Source organism: Canis lupus, chromosome 25 (genome assembly GCF_048164855.1).
Source record: "Canis lupus baileyi chromosome 25, mCanLup2.hap1, whole genome shotgun sequence".
Taxonomy (NCBI): Eukaryota; Metazoa; Chordata; class Mammalia; order Carnivora; family Canidae; genus Canis; species Canis lupus.
In genome coordinates, this window is record NC_132862.1 from 36782980 (window position 1) to 36806631 (window position 23652).

The following is a 23652-nucleotide window of genomic DNA, read 5'->3' on the forward strand; positions in this document are numbered from 1 at the left end:
CCCCAAATGAATGTTTGAGAATATTTGACTTATACAAAGTGTTTTGGGATGGCTTTTCTGTGTACTTATTTATTCAGTTAGTTAGTTTCTTTAGCAGAAAAGTTACATTGGCTAAAATGTTTCAATTTGCATTTTCTATTTTATCTTATTCAATTTTCTATGGAATTAATTTTCTCCAGTTCTTGATATTTTTCTGGACAGTATTCTTGAGTAAAGAGTGCCTTTTCCTGTTATTTTAATGAAATGCATTTTCTTTTTTAAAAAATGTTGTTAATGTAGGAAATAGTGGTGGAGAATTGGCATATTTTTTTGTCTTTCCAAGGGGCATCACACCTGCTCTAATTATCTATTTCCCTTCAGCTATGCTTTTGGGAGCTGCCACTTCCAGGCCGATTCATTTCTTTTTTTTTTTTTTTTAATTTATTTTTTATTGGTGTTCAATTTACTAACATACAGAATAACCCCCAGTGCCCGTCACCCATTCACTCCCACCCCCCGCCCTCCTCCCCTTCCACCACCCCTAGTTCGTTTCCCAGAGTTAGCAGTCTTTACGTTCTGTCTCCCTTTCTGATATTTCCCACACATTTCTTCCCCCTTCCCTTATATTCCCTTTCACTATTATTTATATATCCCCGATGTTTATAGCAGCAATGGCCACGATAGCCAAACTGTGGAAGGAGCCTCGGTGTCCATCAAAACAGGCCGATTCATTTCAATCCCCTTTCCTGTATCCTATATTGAGTCTAAAAACTAGGACTCATATTTTGATACAGAATATTATATTTTCTTTATCTGGAGTAAATTTGGTGTATTTCCTCTCATTTCTCCATCTAGTCTCTTCTTTCTCCTTATACTCAGTTAAGCCTTCCCTCTCCAACTTTCCATACCCTCAGATTTTCAGAAGTATGGAGCTCTGTTGGAATTTGGTGTTAATTTCTTTACTGACAAGGATTTTGAAGGTCATGGTATTATCTATATCCTAGTAATGTTAAAGATACATTTATGCATTATTATTTCTCTTTGACCTTATATTTGTTTTGGAAGGATATTTGAGAAGATTTAGAATCAGCTACCAGATGACTCGGGGTCCTAGCATTATAAATGCAATGGATCATCTGTAAACTAGGCCTTGGATTAATCCACAGATCTTCAGTCATCTCTTTCTTACAAGCTATCCTAAGTCCTAACCAAAGCTGGAAGTCCTAACCATGAAATTGACCACCTCAAAAAAAATTGAAATTTTCCTCTTCTGAAAGGATAAGTTGACTCAAAAGTGTTAGATTAAATATCATGGATCTGCTTTTTTTTTCCTTCAAAATTTTTATTTAAATTCTAGTTAGTTAACATAGGGTACAATAGTGGTTTCAGGAGTAGAATTCAGTGAGTGATTCATCATTTACATACAACAGCCAGTGCTCAACATGACAAGTGCCATCCTTAATATCCATCACCCTTCTAACCCATCACCCTCAATTTGTTCTCTATCTTTAAGAGTTTGTTATGATTTATTTTCCTCTCTCTCTTTATCCCCTCCCATATATTTATCTGTTTTCTTTCTTAAATTCAACATATGAGTGAAATCATATGGTATTTATCTTTCTCTGAGTGACTTATTTTGCTTAGCATAATACCCTCTAGATCCATCCATGCCATTGTGAATGGCAAGATTTTATCCTTTTTGATGGCTGAGTAATATTCCATTGTGTATATATACCACATCTTTTTTTATCTATTTATCAGTCAGTGGACATCTGAGGTCTTTCCATAGTCTGTCTATTGTTGATAATGCTGCTATAAACATTGGGGTTTGTGTACTCCTTTGAATCTGTATTTTTGTATCCTTTGGGTATTTATCTAGTAGTGCAACTGCTGGATCATAGAGTAGTTTTATTTTCAATTTTGAGGAATCTCCATACCGTTTTCCAGAGTGGCTGTATCAGTTTGCATTCACATCAACAGTGCAAGAGGGTTCCCTTTTCTCCACATCCTCACCAATGTCTGTTGTTTCCTGTTTTGTTAATTTTAGCCATTCTGACAGGTGTGAGGTGGTATCTCATCTTGGTTTGACTAGTATTTTTTTGATTATGAGTGCTGTTGAACATCTCTTTATGTCTCTGTTAACCATCTGGATGCTTCTTTAGAAAAGTGGCTATTCATGTCTTCTATGTGATGGTTACTTCCTTAAAGAAAAGAACAAATCATTACAGCACAAACCTTGCCAATTTTGTAAAAATAAAAGGAATACTTAAAATCATTGTGAACCATGTAATTTTTCTCATAGGTGTACAGCCTGCTTCCAAATATAGAACTATATGGTTATTTCCATCATGGTCTCAACCTTGATGATGGCAAGCTTGAAGCTTGCATTCCTCAAAAGGATATGTTTTACAATGGTTTGTATTACATACCTGTAAGCAACTATGGGGATGGAGACATCTATGATATTCTCAGGGTAAGATCATTTAATATTTTAAAAATTGTTTCATCTCAATTTTGATTTTAGTATTCATTGTGCATATCTATGTTTTATTCATTGTATATTTTTCTTCCTATTTGTAGAGATTGGTGTCCATAATTTGTTTAAAGATCATTCAGAAATTGTCTTATAAAAAGGAGATATTAATTTTTGTTGATTTTTCTCTTTTGTTAAAAATAAGTGACAATGAAGTTATGAAACCTCATGTTTAAATAATGAAACAGTAAATTTATTGCAATAAATATTATGCAGAAATCATCAAATGAAGATGCTAAAATATAGTGCAGGCTCCATCTATATCTAGGCTATCAATCAGATATGCTGAGGCTTCCACAAAGGGATCTTTATAATTGAAGTTAGACGTATAGGAGAAAAAGAGCATATTATTAGACAGATGTTAGTTTGTCCCAGCTCTCCACAAGACTGACTATGCATTATGTGTGTTTGTGTTTGATGTTAATTAGGGTGATGATAGTGCTTATCTCATAAGTATTTTTCCCATCAAATTAAATGGGGAACAATTTAAAATACTTAGCAAAATCCTAGAACAAAAATGCTAGACAAATCCTAGTGCTTATCATTTTTGTTCCAAACTAAAAACTTTCCATATATCAAATAAAAGTGACTTGAAAATCCCAGACCTTGCTAGTGGAGGACACCTGTATTTATCATCTCCTTATAATTATAATATAGTTAATAGCCCTTTTTTAGATCTTACATGAAAGAAATTCACAACTTTCTTTTGTTGTTTGTTTCTTGGAAGGGCATGGGTCTGAAAGTCTTTACCAATCTTCATTACCGGAAACCAGAAGTATGTTCAATGGAGGGAAGGCTGCCATTCTCTAGGCCATCATATTTAGCCCCAGAAGAATATGCACCGATATACAGTTATGCCCCATCCAGAATTGCATGTGGGTAATCTAGAATTTTGTATCTGGGAGATGGCTAAAAGAATTCATAGAATTGGGTGTATTTGGGATAAAGCCATAAAAATTGGGGTTTACATGTGAATTATGCCATGTCTTTGGCTACAATTAGAAATCCATCCACAAGTGAATAAAGCAGGATAAGGCAGACCGGAAATGGTTTTGTTTTGCTTTTTTTTTTTTTTAAGAAAAAATTTGCTTCAACTATGAAAGTTTATTTTTATTGGTAGAACACAATATCAGAAGAGCATAGAAAGCAGGCAATGTGTAGTGATATAGGAAGACAGTCATTACAAGTGATTATTAGACAGAAGAATGAGGTGTCCTTAAAGGGCCCTTATTCCTTTATTATGTATAAACCATAATACATAGAGTTCAGGGCAAAGATATTTTAACTCCCAGAGAGCCAAAAAGCTGGCATCAGAGAAGCATGTTCAAATACCAGTCCACTTTCTATTGGAAAGGCTGTAAGCACAAAAAGTCAGCCATAGTCTTGGATAAATGAAGTAGCCAGGAAGATTTTCAAAACAGAAATTTAAACAGGGGAGCAAAATGCAACAAGATCATCAAAGTGGAACTAAAATCGAAGCTGAATTCCAGGTCTGAAAAAACTTGAATAACACCCTTAAGTCCTTCTACATAACATTGAATTAGTATAGTAATTGAAGTTAGGATGATCATAAAGATGAGTACTAAAACTACTCAAGAAAAGTGAAAGGCCTGACAACTTTAAACAAGGGTGAACTCAGTGAGGAGGAGTCAAGAAGCCCTATGAAGTCCAGAGTTTGAAACTACTCTGGAGTCCTAATCAAGAGGTTGGGCTTTCCATTTTTCTGCTACTCAATGACACCATATTCAGTAAACTTTATCAGAAACATTTCAACTTTTTAGTATGTTTCAATAAAATATTTTGAAACCCAGAATCATTCATTTTAATCTTTTTTTCTTCAGTTATGCATTTGTTAAGTCACTCAAGAAGCATTTATTGAGGCCAGGAACTGAGTCACACATTGTAAATGCAGTGGCTTATTTTCTACTCTCGTGGAACTTTTAGTCTAACAGGGAAGCATTATAGTGAAACAGGTAATTCCAAAAGCCTTGGGAGAGTGCATTATATGGAAAGAATATGAGTAGAAGACATTAATTTCAAATCTCCAAGCGCCTATTATATGCCCCTCAAATAAGTAGCATTTATACCAAGAAGTGAAAGATGAGTAAGACACCACCAAAAGAGATAGAAGGGCATTCCAAGCAGGGAGAAAGTACTCTGAAAGACAAGCTAAGAAGGTAGATAGCTATGTAGACCTTGTAGGACATTCTAAGAGTTTGGAATGCATCTTAATCAATAATGCACTACTGACAAGTTTTCAGCAAACAATCTAATATGTGTTTTTAAAAGATATCTCTGGCTGCTCTATGGAAAAGGGGATTGGGATTTGGGCTGTTTGTATGAAATATTCTAAATGCTAGTAATCAAATTGAGAGATGGCGGTACTTGGACTACCATAAAAAGACACTGGAAATAGAAAAACGTGGATAGATTTGAGAGCTGTTTTCAAGTAGTTTTCATCAGATTGGTTAGGATGGGAAAAGGAGGATGAGGCATGGGATCAAGGACAATTCTTCAGTTTCTGATTTGGGCAAGTGGATCTTGGTACCTCTCAAGGAGACAGGATATACTGGGGGAGGATATAATCCATTTACTTTTGGAACAGTTTCATTTGAAATGCCTAAAAAGCATTTTAGAAGAAATGTGTGCATAAGGGTATGACATGCATAAGTCTGGGACTCAGAAGAAAGGTCCAGGCAGGAGACACAGAGGTGGGGGCGGGGGGCAGTCATCAGCTCACACATTGTAATGGCACCATGTGTGAGGATATGGAGACAGTGTATAACGCAAAGAAGAGGAGGACCTAAAACAGAGCTCTTAGTAACCAGTCGAAGAGGGACTAATTACATCCTCAAATGAGAATGGCAAAATGAGAGTCGCAAAGGAAAAAGAACTAGAAGGATGTGCTATCACAGAGGTTAACAACAGTGACAGTTTGAAAGGAACACAGTGATGAAGAATGTCAAATACAGACTAGAGGTAAGGCAAATGAAAGAAAGTGTTCTTTAGAACTAGTAATATTAATGTCCCTAGAAACTTTAGGGAAAGTAATGTTAGCATAATGGAACTAACACTATATTGTCAAATGAGAAACTCAATTCAATAAATAAATATAACTTTCTCTAAATTTGGCTGTGGAAAAACAATGTAGACCAATTGTTGTTTTTGTCTGTTTGTTGCTGTTTTTCGTAGTGGCAGAGATTTGAACATCAAAATGCTGATGCCTTGGTTGAAATGTACATTTATTGGCAATGCCAATAATGCCAGGAGCAAAGCCCTATTTTGCTTCACACTGACCATGTGTGGATAAAGACATAGCTAATAGATGTGTGCCACTGAAACCCATACCTTCGTTCTCTCCAAATAAAGCATTCTCTTTTCTTTTAGCTCATGAAAGCTTGAAGGAGAATTTTGACTATGTAGGACAGGCTATAATAGAAACAGTAAGGACAAACTTTCCAGAGACATGGATATGGGACCTTGTCAGTGTCGAGTGAGTTTTTGAGTTTTCTCTCCTGTGTCTTTATTTCTATTTTCTTTTTGTGGTTATTTCTTCAAATTTATTTCTGGATATATAAATCAATACCATATTTGTAAAATATGTAATATATTCATTTGTATGTACTGACCCCATATTTTAATTTTTTCTAACATTCCTCATTTATTAATCTCATGCATATAGATGTAAGCTGCCTCAATTTTTAAAAAAATAATTCAGTGTTTAAAGAAATATGACATTTTTAAGGATAAATTTCATAGAAATCCAGCTCTCGAGATTGTTATTTAATGCCCTGTCTAAACATCTTAACTTACTTTTAACCTTTGGTTAATATACCTTTGCTTGCTCTGGACTAAATTTAGTTTCCTTGTTTAGATAAAGAATGCATTTTATCAATGATCTCTCCTTAGTTCCTCAGGCTCAGCAAATCTGTCCTTCGTTATCCCTGATACTATAACACAGTGGCAGGCAAATGGCTTCTGTGTGAATGGTGATGCTGGATTTGGCATTTCATCAACAGCTACCCTGGAAATCTCCCAGCCTTTCTTTGTTGAAATGACCTTGCCTTTTTCAGTTGTTCGAAATGAACAATCTGATTTGATTGTCAATGTCTTCAGCTACCTGAACACGTGTGTAGAGGTAAGTTGCTGCTTTTGACATGGAGACAAAAATCTAACATGGCCAAGAGATCCCTCAATGTTTTCCTTGACTATTGCCATCTTCTTTTTCTTCAAGTGCAAAATGGTACTACAAAGTGATGAGACCTGTTTCCATATTCCCTGGACAAAAACTGTTGCTTTAATTCACAGCAAAGATTTAAATACTACTTGACAATGTCCTTTCATAATGATGAGTGTTCTACCCTATTTTTCTTCTTGTGAGAAGTCATTTGGTATCTTTAATTTTTGCTAACTTAAAATAGTTAACTTTCTCAAGAAGGGAAGAAGAGTAGTAACAGTAAAGTATTTAGTGTCACCCTCATTGCATGACTGTTTTTTTAGATTTCTGTTCAGTTGGAAGCATCCCAGGATTTTGAGGCAAATATCAGCACCCCTATAAACAATGGCAGCGAGGTTATCCAAGCTGGAGAGAAGAAAACATATGTCTGGACTATATTACCTAAAATATTGGGTAAGCAGCTATGTATATGCCAATGTCTCATGGGAAGCCAGTGTCTTTTTTCTTTTTTTACTTTTAATTCCAATATAGTTAACATATATTAGTTTCAGGTGCACAATATAGTGATTCAATAATTCTATATGCTATTTAAGGCTCATCATGATAAGTATACTCTTAATCCTTGGGATGGGTAAAATAGGTGAAGGGGGAAACCAGCCTATTTTTATTCCCTTCATTTATTTCCCTTACACCTTCTGCACAAACAGAATTTTCTCCCTCCCCTTTTTTAAAATTCTCAATTAAAAATTCTATTTAAAAAAAACTATTTTTATCATCTAATTCCAGTTGCTTATGCTTATGTAGAGCAAAACTACCATTCATTTGCATAAAAGCATAATGTGATTGAAATACAATATAAATGCCAATTTTCATGATTTATAAAATCCATACATCATATACTAAAAGATTATATTTTCATTAATGTGGCCTAGTTCCTTCACTTCTAACTTACTCCTTCACCTATATCATGAACATGTAACCTACCAAAATTTCTCCTCAATCACAATGATTGCCAGGATTTGCAAATTTACTAAATATATCATGAGACATCAAAAATACTGAACACTTGGATGGAGATCAAACACTGAGAAGAGTATTGTCTTCATGTTATACTGTCTGCAATATAGAAAAATAAATTTGAAAATATCTTGTTGAAAATAAAAGGGAAAGGAAAGGTAAAAAGAATCTAGTAAACAGAAAACACTAGATGTGGTAGAAGCATGATATGCTTTATCGCTTATGTAAAATATTGTCATTAAATTTCCTTTATTTCATGTCCCATATTCATTGTATTATTTGGGACAGCAATGGGTTTATTTATGAGATTATTTTAGTTCACCTGTGAGGTTGGTCTGATTAAAACTAGTTTTCCTGTTAGATTTTGTTTCTCAATTGTTCTGACTACAGTAGGTCTTCAAAAATCTAAACCTGGCAATTAAGATAGAATACTACATGGCATTTTTTATGGCAACTTTTATGACACTAAGTGGGGGACATAGTTCTAAGAATGGAGAATCAAAGGCTTTCTTAAAAAGAAACAAATGAGACAAAGCACAGCAATAAGCAAAAACAAGAATAGTAAATATATACTTATGTATATATTATAGTATATATATTATATATACAATTTACTATATATACTATATATAACTAGTTATATATTTACTATATTATATGTATATTACTATATATATATATATATATACTATATAAAATATATCCTATACTATATAGTTATATATATATATATATATATATATATATATATATATATATATATTGGTGTTTAGGCATACAGTAATACTAAACCAAAAGAATGAACCTTTTCAGTCTTCTAATTTTTACAAGGAAACTGAAGATCAGTTTTAATTTCATGATCTATGATTCACAGGAAGTTAAAAAAAAACTACTCCTTGCTAACACTAGTTTAAATCTAACACCCTTTCCACGATGTCATATTTTACTATTTTTGTTTGTTCAAATTTGGGGAAAGTTAGGAGTCCTGGTTATTTGATGTTATGTCTGCATATTGGTCTATGTAACCTTCATAAACAACCAATGATCAGGGAATTGGCTCTGTTGGCTTTGCAAATTATTATTTTTCCTTAAAATTTCTTACTTTTTAATTAAGTAAATGAATCACTTATTTTTTGGTTGGTTGGTTGGTATTTAAAATTTTTTTGTTTGAGTATGGTTGGCCCACAATGTTACATAAGTGTCAGGTGTACAATTTAGTGATTCATCATCACTATAGGTTATGCTGTGCTACCACAAGTATAGTTACCATCTGTCACCATACAAGGCTATGATGATATTATTATATATTTCCCCTACTGTGCCTTTTAGTCCCATGATAATTCATTCCATAACTGGAAGCCTGGATCTCCACTCCCCTTCACCCATTTTGCTCATCCTCCCCCACCGCCATCTCTCTGGCTACCATCAGTTTGTTCTCTGTATTTATAGGTCTGATTCTGCTCCTTATTTGTTTATTTATTTGTTTCTTGTGTTTTTAAGGTAATGAATCATTTATTCAATGTAAGGAATCTTGAAACAGGTAAAACAGAACATACCAAATTATCTTCAAGCAGGAGAAAAAGCAAGTTATTTTGGTCAAGCATAAATATGATGATAGTATTCAGTTCATTGGATTCAAGATGTGGTTCATTAGACTCTAATAATTTCTTTACAGATGGACCAGTCATCAATTTAACTTATATTCTGGAATGTTTTCCAGGTAAAGTGAATATCACTGTAGTTGCTGAGTCCAGACAAAGTAGTGCCTGCCCAAAAGAAGCAACTGAGCAGCAGAATCTAAACTGGAAAGATACTGTGGTCAAAAGTCTGTTGGTAGAGGTATGTGCATACAAAAGTATCAAGCACTTCCAGAAAAGAAATAAGTTAAATATGTAAAGACATTCTTCTTGAATAAACTTGATTGACTACAGTTACTTTTGACACAATACATAACATTTTATATGAAATAAAACAGCAATAAAATTCATCCTTTCTTTAATTAATATCTGACCCCAAGATAGTAAAACTTAACACTCAAAAAAGGTTTGATGATATTTTCCTTCTCCTGAATCATGTTTCCTGTTGCTCTTCCCTTCCCTTTTTAAACCAGCTCTCAAATCCAAGACAGATCTATTTGTCCTACACTCCCATGTAGTTCTCATCACCCTCAAAAAGAATTAACACTGGTCAGTGCGTAATTCTCATGTTGCCTCTTGGTCTGTCCCTACCCTGCAAAACACGTTCATTTGTCTATTGGAGATGCTAGACAGGATCAGAAGAGTGGAGATTGTCCCACAATGACATCAAAGTTATCTCTGTCTGAACTGTGGGAACACAAGGACTAAAGTGGGTACTGTACAGTGATCTTCAAATTTAAACAAAAGGGAGCAACAAATGGATTATCTCCCAGGGACAAATATGTGCCAACCGTGCCTATCTGAGCTGAGGCTTGATAACGTTTCCTACATAGAAGGTGACCCAGACTCATTTTGTGCTTGTTGTTTACTCTTTGACAGCCTGAAGGTATTGAAAAAGAAATGACCCAAAGTTTCCTTATCTGTACAAAAGGTAAGAGGATCCTTTAAGTGGTCAGATTGGTCCCAAAGAAAATTTATCAACAGAGTCAACTTATTTCCTCTCCTTCCACGTTGGTTCCCTTGCCATATTGAGTCATTTCAGTGATTACATTTTAAGGATCTAATGGAGGATTACTTCATTTCATGCCTTATCTTCATTGTATAATTTTGGCTAACAAAAAGTATGAGCGGTTTTTTGTTTTTTTGTTTTTTTTAGTTCACCTATGACATTGGTCTGCCACAGCCTATTCTTCCCATCTTATATGTCTTTGGTTCCTCTTGTCATGTGATCGTGGCACAGTATTGGACAGAGGAAGGTCATGATTATGCCCTTTGTACTCTTGGGATAAAGCAACTGAGAGCTACATCACTGTCCCTCCATCACCTGCTTTGTGGCCATCTTGTTGATGATGATCTGATTTTAGTGGGAGTCTCCAAGCTTCACCTTTTGTGTGTGCTATTTTATATGTCACAGTCAGTAGTTTTTTGCATTTTTTTGATACATAGAAGTTTAGGCATTAAACTAATGGAAGATAAGGGCCATTATCCAATACATACATATATATACCATTTTCTGTATGTACCATGATTTTAAACTAGATCAGAGATGTCAGTTTTATCTTTTCTAACAAGCAACTTGCAAAATAAAAGTAAATAATGGAATCTACTTCCTAATATATTGGTCCCACAGATCAGCTGCTACAGTTTATAAAAGAAAATTATCACATTATCTTTATCGATATTTTCTTTCTAGGAACCAAAGCCTCCAAACAGGTAGTTTTGGACTTGCCAAACAACGTAGTAGAAGGATCAGCCAGGGCCTTTGTCACTGTCGTTGGTAAGTTCGTTAAATTTTGTCTTTCGTGATGCTTTGAAAATTTTGATTGAGATCATCTTTAAAAAATAATAATCCTTAAAATAACATGATGGAGAAATTTTTCTAAAGTATTAGCTGGAGGGAAGTACTGTTGAAGGTTCATCCTCTATGCTTGTTTCCATGTGGGATCTAAAGGAATTACAGTACCATTTTCAAGTCTATGTCCCAGGAAACACTTGTTTCAAGTCTATGTCCCAGGAAACACTTGTTTCTAAATGACTGGCATTTAGAAAACAAAGCCTCCTGTTATATAGCTCATTCTTCTGAAATATTAAATTCCCTTTTGAAGAATCAGAATAAATTCTGCTTGTTAAAGATGGTGGGAATTTCCTCAGTAACAGAAAAATATCATTTTATAAGAGGTAAACTTTTTTCTAGCATTAACACTTCTTTAGGAGTGATGGATTACAGTTTATAATCCACAGGGTCAGTTTCTTGAAGAACAAGCAAGCAAACAAACAAACACACATTCTAACTTCCTCTTCTCTCTGGTAATGAGATCTTCAGAAATATTTTTCATACCAGAAACTCCTTTAACTTCACCTTTCATGCCTATCTTCTCTTTAGAATTACCTCATGAAAACTTTCCTTGTTTCCACCTTTTAAGTACAATTTAAAGTATTTCCTACATCCACTATGTGTCTTTTATCCACAGTTATTAATGCTGAGATGCCAACTTATAAGCAGTAGTAACCTTCTGCTTTTCTTATTTTTAGGGGATATCTTAGGACTTGCTATGCAAAATCTGGAGAATCTTCTCCAAATGCCCTATGGATGTGGAGAGCAGAATATTGCCCTACTAGCATCAGATACCTATGTCCTTGACTATCTGAAATCTACTCAACAGTTGACAGAGGAAGTTAAATCTAAGGCTTTCTTTTTCTTGTCTAACGGTGAGACCATTTAAGTTATTTCTGTCCATAATAAATAAAATTAATTGTTACTAATACTATGATGTCATAAAGCTCTTACTGTGATATATTATCATGGGTAGGGGACAGTGGATCTGAACTCTGAACTGGGATGCTCTGAGTCCAAACTAGTCTTTTTTTTTTTAATTCAGTATCTGTGTGGTCATATAGCTTCTCAATTCAAAACAATAACATCTCAAATTATAAGTCTATTTTTTTTAATCTGAATATTTTGCCAAGTTACCTTGTTCATTGCTGTTTTTCCTAATAGTAGCTATAAATAGTTCATTTATCAGCTTCCGTTTGTTTGTTCAGTTGTGTTCCATTGCAATGGAGTGATTGGATTTGTATATAGAAAAAGGATGTATAAATCTTGTAAAATACGATATCAAGGGATGTCTGGGTGGCTCAGGGATTGAGTGTCTGCCTTTGGCTCAGGTCATGATCCTGGGGTCCTGGTGTGAAATCCCGCACTGGGCTTTCCTCAGGGAGCCCGCTTCTCCCTCTACCTATGTCTCTACCTCTCTCTCTGTGTTTCTCATAAAAAAATAAATCTTAAAATCTGAAAAAAAAATGCTATGAAGAAAAGACCCAAGGGTATAATTTCTTCAGGTTTTCTTTTCAGAAAGATAACACAAAAGAAAATTAACCTTAAGGAAAAGGTATTAAACAATTAGTTAAGTGCCTATAATTACATATATATATATTTATAGTCATATGTAATATCTTGTCATAAAACCCCAGAAAGTAAAATTTACTTTTTCTCACTATGAGTAGAGACTCTGAGTTTCAGAAATTAAAGTTGATCAATCTAATAATTTATGTCTAAAACCCAAACACAGGGCTTGTACTATGCCATTTTTTTCTTCTAATTTTCTTAGATTAAAAAAATAATTTCCTGATTTTTTACTTTAGGTTATCAAAAACAGTTGTCTTTCAAAAACTTTGATGGTTCATATAGTGTTTTTTGGCAGAAGAATCAGAAAGGAAGCATATGGTAAAGTATTTTCTTGAAAAAAAATTTATCTTGAATTATATAGGAGTGATCTGAGGAGGGCTTGTGAGGGTCTGAGGGAGTTGAGTTTGGTAGGATTGGGAAGCAAAATGGGTTTCAAAGTGAATTTACAGAGATGAATCAGAGAACCTAAAGTGTTTGATTATTCTAATTCTAATGCAACCATACACCTGGAGTGCCATGGCAATTTGTCAAGGAGTCTGATCATTCACTGACAATCTCCTGTACTTCCACAATCTAACCTTGTGGAAAGTGACACAGGCTGATCTGCACTTCTCAGAGACCTGTGTAGAGTTAGGAGAAAGGAAAGCAAAACTAGAAAGCTCAAGGGGCACCTAGGTGGCCTAGTTAAGCATCCAACTCTAGATTTTGGCCCAGGTCATGATCTCAGGGTCTTGAGATCAAGCCCCATGTTGAGGTCTCCTTCTCCCCCGCCTCTCCCCACCCTTCCTTCTCTGACTCTCTCCCTCTAAAACAAACAAACAAACAAACAAACAAAACTAGAAGCATCTGATTATACCCCCTTCATCTCCATGTATAGATAATCTAATGAACCATAAAGCAAGAACTTTGTCTGTAAACATGCTGAAAATGACCTACACTTCTTCTTTACATATTGATTTTCATAACATTTTACTGATCAAAAGGAAAAAATGCACTATCAGTAAAGATTCTTTGCAGTTAACATTAGCCAAATTAGATGCATCTGTTATCCAAAGGGAACAATGGTAAGTGAATCTGTAGAGTAGATGACATTTCTTTCTTACCTAACTTTTGTCTAACTAGTGATTTGCATTACAGGCTCAGTGCCCTTACTTTTAAGACATTAGAGAGAATGAAGGAATATGTTTACATTGATGAACACGTTCAAAGAGAGACTTTAATCTGGCTTTCAAGCAAACAGAACATAAATGGCTGCTTTGAAAGTGATGGCAAGGTTTTCAACAATGCCTGGGAGGTAAGAAATGAACACAATCAGGCTCTCCTTGCCCCCTTTGCATTGCCTATCTTTCCTACCTCTGATCTAATTAATCTGGAACAGGGATGTTTTCTGGTGAATATTACCCTTCTGAATCTGCCAGGCATAGCATCATTCTACTACATACTTGTTTACCCCATCTAGACTTAACTCCTCATGAATCTGCTGTTTGCTTCACTGTCTTTTGTTCTTCCATAGAACTAGTTTCCTTCAGTGTATAAACTGAAAACAGGAGAGAAGGAAGAAAAATCTGGGAAGATAGCATTCATAAATTTGGAGCCAGACAATATGTAAAGGATCCTAATCAGGATCCTTGATTAGGGAATTTATTCCTATTATGGATAGCAAGAAAATTCAGGAAACATATCTGGGAATTTACAGCTGAATTTCAGTGAAACACTCTCCTAATACCTTCTCAAGTCAAAGCATAAAGACCTCGCTTGCCTTAGGTCAAAATTCAAATGATATGAACTATGTCCTTAATGGTACCTACTCCCTATCCATATTTAGGTAAATTGCTAGAAATTTTCCCTTCTGATTTCCTTTCTTTGCAGATAGGTGTCCACTTCCATTCCATCCCCTGTGTCTTATTCTCCTAATCTTTGTATTTTCCTCTGGAAACAACTCCTCTGATCATGATACTTTAACATGACCTACTATCACCTGAAATATTCTGGGCTTTCCTGCTGTATCCTTCTTAATCACCATTCCTGTTCTTGGATTTGGGAATGTAAAGCTAATCAACTTCAAGATATGGACAAATGGCCACTCTGTGTGGTATGCAATTTTAATGCAAATGGTTTTCAGATTGCTATACTTTTTGTAGTGTAGAAAAATGTCTTTAAATTATTCCAAATCTATTCTTCACAACAGTAGCTCCCTGGTAGAGAAGAGCCCTTGTTCTCATGTAAAAAATGAGAATTTTTCATGTTCTCTTCTAAAACATCTCTACATTTTTCTCCTTAGTGAATTCATTACTGACTACTGCTTCAGTTTGTCTGATCTTACCCAATCCCTCTTCCATAATTGTGTGTTTGTGTGTGCGTGCACGCACACACGCGTGCGTATCAAATTGGAAAAGAGTAAGAAGCAGCGAAAAAATAAAAACCTATACTGTAGAGGAATGGTAATAGAACTTATTATAATTTAAATGGATTCCTGCATCTTATTTTAGTGTTTGCTTCTACAGTTATTTGTACCTTGAAAACTGAGCTCCTCAGATATTCATTTTCTGTAGAAGAAAGAGGTCATATTTTTGCTTAGAGAAAAAAAGAGGTTTATGCTAGATCAGTGGATCTCCAGTGCCAGCTGAATACTGTTTTGTTTGTATTAGTATCTTTAGAGCTCCATACAGCTCCCTCTGTCTTATTCTTGACTTTTTGAATCAGAATCTATGGTGTGAATGCTGGTTTACTTAATGCTTAAGTTCCCCACTGCATTTCTATTCACTGTCAGCTTACAAATTGCATAACTTATACATGCTTTTCTGATTTTATCCTCTAAGATTCTATGAGGGGACACCTGGATGGCTCAGTCAGTTAAGCGTCTGCTTCAGCTTAGGTCATGATTCCAGAGTCCTGGGATTGAGTCCCATGCTGGGCTCCATGTTCAGAGAGGTCTCTCTCTCCTTCTGCCCCTCCTCCCTGCTTATGCTGTCTCCCTTACTTCCTCTCTCTCTCCCTCTCAAATAAATAAATAAAATCTTTAAAAAAAAAATAGAAATCTATGAGACCTAACTATTGTTACTTCTCAGGATACTTTTCCAGAAAGGTTCAGGCACCTTCCCAGAAACTTTCTCTCCAAGCAGCAGAAATTCTTTGCTTGCGTTTCCAAATTAACAACAAATAGAGTAAAATAGAGCCATAGAAATTGCTTGGAATTCATACTCAAGATTAGGGCATAAATAGATGTGTATTATGTTTTAATGTACTTGAGATTAATGGTATTTTTTATTTCATTACTGTAATAAATCTTGATGGATTCTTATTCAGCATAGTTATTAACCATTTAATTTTAAAATTACATTTAAGATGATTTTATGAATAAGGGTATTTGTTCTACTGTTTTTTTCATACTTAGTTTCACTCCAGAAGAATAGCTTTTTTTATGGCCTACTGTCCTCTGATTAATTATTCCTTTGTGTTTAGGGTGGAGAAGAAGAGAACATTTTATTCACTGCATATGTTGTTGGAGCCTTCCTTGAAGCTGGACTCAATTTCACTGTATGGCTTCCCATCATCCTTGAATTCCAGTCACTTAAATGCACATTAATTATGGATTCAGAGTGATCTGAAATTCTCAGACTGAATGAAACATCAAGAGAGCATTTAATTCATTACCACCCCTTAAATGAATACTGCTCAAAGATTTTTTGATTCGTAGAAACTGGTGATGAGCACTCTTGAGTTTTTCTATAGGGAGAATACACAACTGCACACATACACAAGCTTTTCATACCATTTTGGGTATTGAAATAACTTCTGAAGTTTGGCCATGAATTTCAGGTGAAGAACCCCTATTCTATGTATAGGCATAACTTAATATTCTATTTGTCTAACCAATTCAGTGTGTAAACATTTTCAACTTAAGCATGATTCATATTGGCTACACTCCATCTCAAATTCAGATTATCTGACTCAAAAATCTATTTCTGAACTAAGATAGCAGGAATTTTCTGAGTCATTAGAATATGTCAAAAATCATCTTTAGAAATATAAACCTCTATTTTAGATATTAGAGTAAAATATCTTAGGTCTAAAAATAAATTCATATGCTTTGCCACATAGAAGAAGTACATATTATCAATTAAAATATTACTGAGGAGATATAAAACTACTATTTTCATATTATGTATATTTTATTTCCCAAATACTAATGTTGCCATTAAAAATGAATTTTAACAATTTTATAAAGTATAATACATGTGTACATATGAATAGGTTTTTATGTAAAATATACCTCAAGTATATACTATATAAAGAATGATTATTTTAAATATTCAGCAAGCTTATGAAGTATTCTGATATATTTTTAAAATATATTATCCCTCTCCTTAACTAGTTTCCTGCTCTACGAAATGGACTCTTTTGCCTAGAGGAGGCACTGGAAGATGGTGTCACCAATGGCTATATCCATGCAATTCTAGCTTATGCTTTTGCATTAGCTGAAAGAGAGAAGCAAGTGGAATCCTTACTCCAGATCCTCGATCAATCTGCTACCAAAACAAGTAAATATTATTATTCACTTTTACTAATGGGGATGACCTTGAGAATAAAGCAATGAAACTTACTTAGCAACCATATAGGAACCCTGTCTTCACTGATATGTTTCTATTTCTCTTCTGGGGTTTCTCAATGGCCCCTTTATCTCTGAAGAACATTACATATTTTCTACTTCCTTCTTTCTCCTTTCAACTAGTTTCTTTTCAAATGAGTGAAATAAAGGAAATCAAGCATTGTGATCATGCCATAGACCAAAAGTACTGTTTGTGGGATTTAATCACATACCACTTTTAACCTTAGGAAGTTGCTATTGGAGGCTTATTAGTGTGATAGGACCTCCATAACAAAATACCACAGACCAGGTTCCTTAAACAACAGAAATATATTTTCTCACAGTTCTGGAGGCCAGATGTCCAAGATCAAGGTGTCAACAGGTGTGGTTTCTTCTAAAGTCTTTCTCTTTGGCTTATATTTGGACATCTTCTCCTTCTGTCTATACACGGCCTTTCCTGCCTATCTGGTGTCCCTTTTGTGTGTTCAAATTCCTCTTCTTATTGGAACACCAGTCATACTGGATTAGGGCCCACCCAAATAGTTTCATTTTAACTGAATCACCCCCTTTTAAAGGCCTTATCTCCAAATACAGTCATAATCTGAGGTACTAGAGATTAGGACTTGAAATGTGAATTTGAAGGGGACTCATTTCAGCCCATAGCAGAGGCCAGGAATGGAATTTGCACTGTTCTTATGAGTAATTAATGGTGTTTATAGGGACTGTGTGAAAATTCTTCCTTTTCCTCAGATAATGTGATATATTGGGAAAGGGCAAAGAAACCCAAGACAGACACATCCCCATCCTTTATTCCTCATGCACCTTCTGCTGAGACCGAGAAGACTTGTTACGTGCTGTTGGCTGTTCTTTCCAAGAAAACTCCTGACCTCACCTATGCGAGTAGGATTGTGCAATGGCTTGCCCAACAGATGAATTCGCATGGGGGCTTCTCTTCCACTCAGGTGATTGATTGTTCTCGATAATAATAACAATATGTGTAACACAAAAGATACTACTTTTCAATAATCCAGATAGCAAAGGTAATCATAGAAAATGCTTTCTGAGATGAAGAATATTCGATATTATGTATTCTATTATGAGTCAACAACTATTTATTGGGCTGTTCTTGTGTAACAGACACTCTAGGAAGAACTCTCTATTGGTATAAATGAATAAACTAAAGTCTCTTTTCAAGGAATTTATGACTAATTTCTCCTTTCACGTATACAGTAGAAGTAGAATACAGGTCTAGAAGAGATTGTTGTCATAAGCACTGGAGTCTTGATGATAAGTTAGATATCCAATGATACTATATATCAACCAGGAAAAAAATATTTCCCTCTGTTTCTGTGATATATACATTGTGAAAAACAATGAAAGGAATGAGTAACAGAAGAAATGGGTATAAAAAGAATAGTGGTTTGTGTCTTAACGGAAAAAAAATTAAAATTGAAAGAAATGCAGTTTCATTCCCTCAAAGGAAAGCTTTACTTCTCACCTTACTTTCTTTACTGTAGTCTTACTTTCTGAATAAAACCATATTAGTGTATCTCACAACATCCTTTTCTGATTCTGAATACTTTCTTCAAAGATCAATGGGCATAAGCATTATCCAAGGTAACCAAAATACTTAGCAAATGGACATAATGGAAATATCATATGATAATATAAGTAATATTATATTATGTCAATTTTTATAAAAGATTTGGCACTATTTTCAATGCAGAGATTATACTTTGTAAAATCCTTGGACTACTAAAATCTGAATTTGTTGAGGAAGACTAAATGACAACAATTGCATAGCAAATGTATTTTTCTTTTTATTTCTTTCTTTTTTTTTTTTTTTTTTTTGCAAATGTATTTTTCTATTGTTTAGGATTTGGTTCTTGGTGTTCTGTTGACCTGTCATAGGAATATTTTTATGAATCTACTTAAAGTTAATGGCCAAATGATGACTAATATGGCATCATAACAAGCTGAGATCTTTGCTTCTACTGTTCTTTGCAGGACACTGCTGTCTGTCTTCTTGCTATAACCCACTATATGAAGTTCACCTTCTCTAATGATCAAAACACTGTCACCTTAAGCGGTGAAGAATCCAATGAGATGTTCCAGGTCAACGGTGACAATCGCTTACTGGTCCAGCGTTCTGAACTAACAAAAGCACATGGACAATACACACTAGATGTGGAAGGACAAGGTTGTGCATTTATCCAGGTAATAGAAATCTACCTGAGACAAAGATAAATATTTTCCAGTTAAAGAGCTAGACTATCCTTTCGGTTACAGATGGAGTGTTATTTTGCCATTGTGTATTTCCATTATTATCTCTGTTCTTTCTCTCATTGATATTTTCTATTCAATAGTTGAAAATGCAAGTTATTTTACAAAAAGATACTCTTAAGCATAGCTAGATAACTGAGGTTTCTTGAAGAACATCGCTGTTAGAAAGCATTCTGATGTTTCCATTATGTCAAGATTATTTGTTTATGTAAAGATTCTTGGGTCTACTGAAACCTGGATAATTACATTTTGCCTTATTCCCTAATGATAAAAATGTAAAAAAAAAAGTGCAGTAATAATGAAAATAGAGAAAAAATAAGTCCTTCAGTTCTTACTACAGGATATATGAATGGATTGTCTTCTGATTTGGCATTCTTTCTAGGTTACCCTGAGGAATAATGTACTATTACCTAAAAAAGCATCTGGATTTTCCCTTTCCTTGGAAATAATCAAGAAAAACTCTTCAGATACATTTCAGAGATATTTTGACCTGATAGTAACCCTCAAGTAAGTGTTCCATTTTGTTATCAACTCCTGGGTTAGAGAGATCCTGAGTAATAGATTAAAAAATAATTGTTTTTTTTAAAAAGTAATTGTTTTAAATACTAGCAAAATAAATATTAATGATGGTGACCACAATGAGTTCATATGTTGGTGGTGACATTTCTATAGCATAGTCTCTTTCTAGCTCTGTGTGTACATCACAGTGCAGTGCTTATGCAAGTGAGAATTGTACTGTAGGCAAGTATGAATTTGAAAGCTTCTGCATCACTGATATTCTAGAAATGCCTCCGGTGTTTCATGTTTATGGAAGTACCGTTGGATTTGGACAATGGAGGTGCCAAAGACAGGCACAGGTGGGCCAGCATGAGAAAACTTATGGATGCTTATTCTCTAACTGTGTAGAGCAATTATTTTAGATTTTTATTTTTTGGAGTAGATAAAATAATTTTCCTGAGTTAAAATATAATTTATAGGTGCCAGAGAGTTTTAGTCCTCATTAATACATGGAGAAACATTGAATACAATTCATTTGGGGGATTTTTCTTAGGATTTCCAAATGAAATCTTTTAAACATCAGAGCTAAGATAAGAACTGCATACACCATGGAACTCTCAATTTTGTGTCCCAACAATGCTATCCAGAGTTAGGGACATAATCTACATGACTTGGGGACATGGTTACTCTAAATTTCTACCAACACCTTGCTTTCTAAACAAAGATATCCTTTAAGTATTATGCAAATCTGAAGCTAAAATAAGTATATGTGATATAAACTTATCAGCTTTGTTTATAAGCTATGACTTTGAGGCCCCGAGGAAGCTTAAAAGAGATTGGGGAGATTTCAGGTCCAGATAATTCACTCTTTATCCCAATTTATATGTCCTTTGTCTTTCTAATTGTTCCTATTCTCAGATGTTTGAGAATCACTTTCTTTAGGTGTTCCCTCTTCAGTTTTTTACCTTTGCTCCAGATATATAGCCAGTTGGTATCTATGTATCCACCATCCTTGCCATAAGATAGGTCACTTTTTTAGGCTATTGTCTAAACTTGTGTTGTTTTTAAATTTCAGGTATACTGGAATTCACAATAACTCCAATATGGTCCTTGTTGATGTAAAAATGCTGTCAGGATTTACTCCAGTCATGGCATCCATTGAGAAGGTAAATAATAGAAGATTACACTTTCAGTCCAGAAAAAGAAATTGTGTATAGATACAATAATTTGTTAGCCAAACAAAGTCATGTAATTCTTCCTTTACATAAATATACTCAAAGTTCATTTTTATTTTTGCTATAACACTGGAGAAACAAGTATTCTTAATTTGAAGCAATTGGCAGTCATTTTTCCCATAGGTCATAATACAATTATACAATTCTTTGTTCTTTATTTAGTCCCTACTTGTGTTTATAAAAAATATCATGGCACAGACAACATCCATAATATAGAAACCTGAAAACTGGTTAAGTAAAAAGCAAGAAAATATTCAATACTAGAGGTATTCTTTAATATTTTAATCTCCATCCCTCCCTGCCAATTTCTATAAAGCTTGAAAACAATGGCCAAGTGATGAAGACTGAAGTCAAGAATGACCATGTTCTTTTCTACTTGGAAACTGTAAGTTGAGTAATAATTTTTTTCCCCATGGCTTTCTTTTCTTTTCCGAATGTCCTTGGATGCTTGTATTTTATTCATATGTAAATGAATACATCCAGTTGACCCTTGATCAACACAGGTTTGAACTGCATGGGTCCACTCACACAGGACTTCTTTTTTATAAATGCAGTACAAAACTGTAAATATATTCTCTCTTCCTTATGATTTTTTAATGACATCTTCTTTAGCTTGCTTTGTTGTAAGAATACAGTATATAATACATATAACCTACAAAATATGTCTTGTTTATGTTATTGGTAAGGTCCACAGTAAGCTATTAGTAGTTCAGTTTTTGGAGAGTCAAAACTTATATCAGATTTTCAACTATGCAGGGGGTTGATGCCCCTACAGAGGGTCAGCTGTATATATGACAGAGTTAGTCAAAAAATATGGGACATTAAAGATGATCAGTGCTCTTCAATCCCATTGATAATCTATCTTCTCCTTACTAACTCTAACATTGTTTTATATATGCTTTTGCTACTTGACTAGGTGACTCTCAAGTCAGAACTATCATTTCCCTGTTTTTCATTCCTCACAGCATCGAACATGGTATGGTTACAGAGCAGATGTATAATTCTTTTATAGTTTGGCTTGAACTCCAACAAAGTCTAGCAAGAGTTTTAGAGTCATCCCTTCTATGTGTACATCATGACCATTCACACCTGCATTACCCTAATGCTTTCAATTAGATTTCTTGGACCTCAATATAAGAAATGGAACTTAAAATTTCATATAATTTAATATCATTTAACTCATTATTTTGTCATTATGTAAGATCCTGCTACCCTAGATCTATTTAATTAAGTAAATAATGAACTCCCAGAGATAATTTGTTCTGTGATTTTCTTTTTGTTGCTGATGTATTTATACCTAATGTATTTATAATTTGTGTCTTTGTGTGATGCAGACCTGACATATTTATAATTTGCATCTTTACAGGTTTTTGGGACAGCAAACCACTTTACTTTCAGTGTTGAGCAAACCAACCTTGTGTCCAACATTCAGCCAGCCCCAGTTATGGTCTATGATTATTATGAAAAAGGTAGGCAAGCAATGCCTATGTCCTAAAGCTACTGACTTCCTGAGCCTCTACATTTTCCAAAATCATCCTCCGTCATCAAAGACTAAATGATGACTGCTTTTACTTTATATATTGATTTTTTTTCTCCCTACTATATATTTTGTCTGGGCCATTTTCCAGTTACCAGAGTTTTTCAATGCCTAGAATCCTTTTGATGTGAGAGGGCTCCTCTTTAACTTGAGATACATGCTGAGCTTTAAGATCTCTTTGTTGTTATTTTTGTCGTTGTCAATGCCAAGAATTACATTTCATGCTACCTTTATGGACATTGATTTGAGAAGGGGAGGGGGCAATATTTTGAAACGTTATAGGAAAGTCTTGATAGATTAATTTCCAAAACAATTATTAAGATGTATAAAGACCCTAAAAATTTTCCCTGGAAGGTCAATGCTATTAGTTTCTCATTAAATATCATACAAAGTCTGTCAAGTATTTGAATTCCTGCTCTATCATTTACTAATTGAATGTACTTCATTAAATACCTTAAGCTTAAATATGATATTTTTGGATTTAGAAATTGGAGAAGTGATTGATTGTCTTGTAAAATTTTTGGAAAGATTAGGCCTGATGTACCTATATTGTCTGACATAATCTGGTTATAGAAAGTTGGAGATTTAAGATGGGTGAACTTACTCTTTATTTTCCAGATGAATATGCCCTTGTTTCTTACAATATCAATAGTGTTTCAGCTTCCCAGTAAGACAAAACAAAGCCCAGGAAGAGGTAAGAAAGTTACAAATATTGAAAACATTGAAACCATTGAAAATACATCTGGTACTAAAAGGAAAACC

At 34.4% G+C, this 23652-nt stretch overlaps 1 protein-coding gene across 2 annotated transcripts in view; it reads left to right on the forward strand.

Annotated features, from left to right (window-relative positions):
• The window catches only part of LOC140617522 (ovostatin homolog 2-like), a 51394-nt gene that overhangs the window by 20680 nt on the left and 7062 nt on the right, over positions 1-23652 (forward strand). For both annotated transcript variants that reach the window (XM_072799092.1, XM_072799093.1), the window contains exons 16-35: positions 2282-2452; positions 3240-3387; positions 5900-6005; positions 6422-6650; positions 7013-7142; positions 9427-9545; positions 10223-10274; positions 11037-11120; positions 11876-12052; positions 12986-13067; positions 13887-14043; positions 16212-16286; positions 17125-17290; positions 18088-18299; positions 19345-19554; positions 20003-20127; positions 21194-21284; positions 21670-21738; positions 22720-22822; positions 23509-23584. In XM_072799092.1, coding sequence (XP_072655193.1) covers positions 2282-2452; positions 3240-3387; positions 5900-6005; positions 6422-6650; positions 7013-7142; positions 9427-9545; positions 10223-10274; positions 11037-11120; positions 11876-12052; positions 12986-13067; positions 13887-14043; positions 16212-16286; positions 17125-17290; positions 18088-18299; positions 19345-19554; positions 20003-20127; positions 21194-21284; positions 21670-21738; positions 22720-22822; positions 23509-23561 — 2559 coding nt within the window. In that variant the 3' untranslated portion in view covers positions 23562-23584. The remainder of the gene's footprint in view (positions 1-2281; positions 2453-3239; positions 3388-5899; positions 6006-6421; positions 6651-7012; positions 7143-9426; positions 9546-10222; positions 10275-11036; positions 11121-11875; positions 12053-12985; positions 13068-13886; positions 14044-16211; positions 16287-17124; positions 17291-18087; positions 18300-19344; positions 19555-20002; positions 20128-21193; positions 21285-21669; positions 21739-22719; positions 22823-23508; positions 23585-23652) is intronic.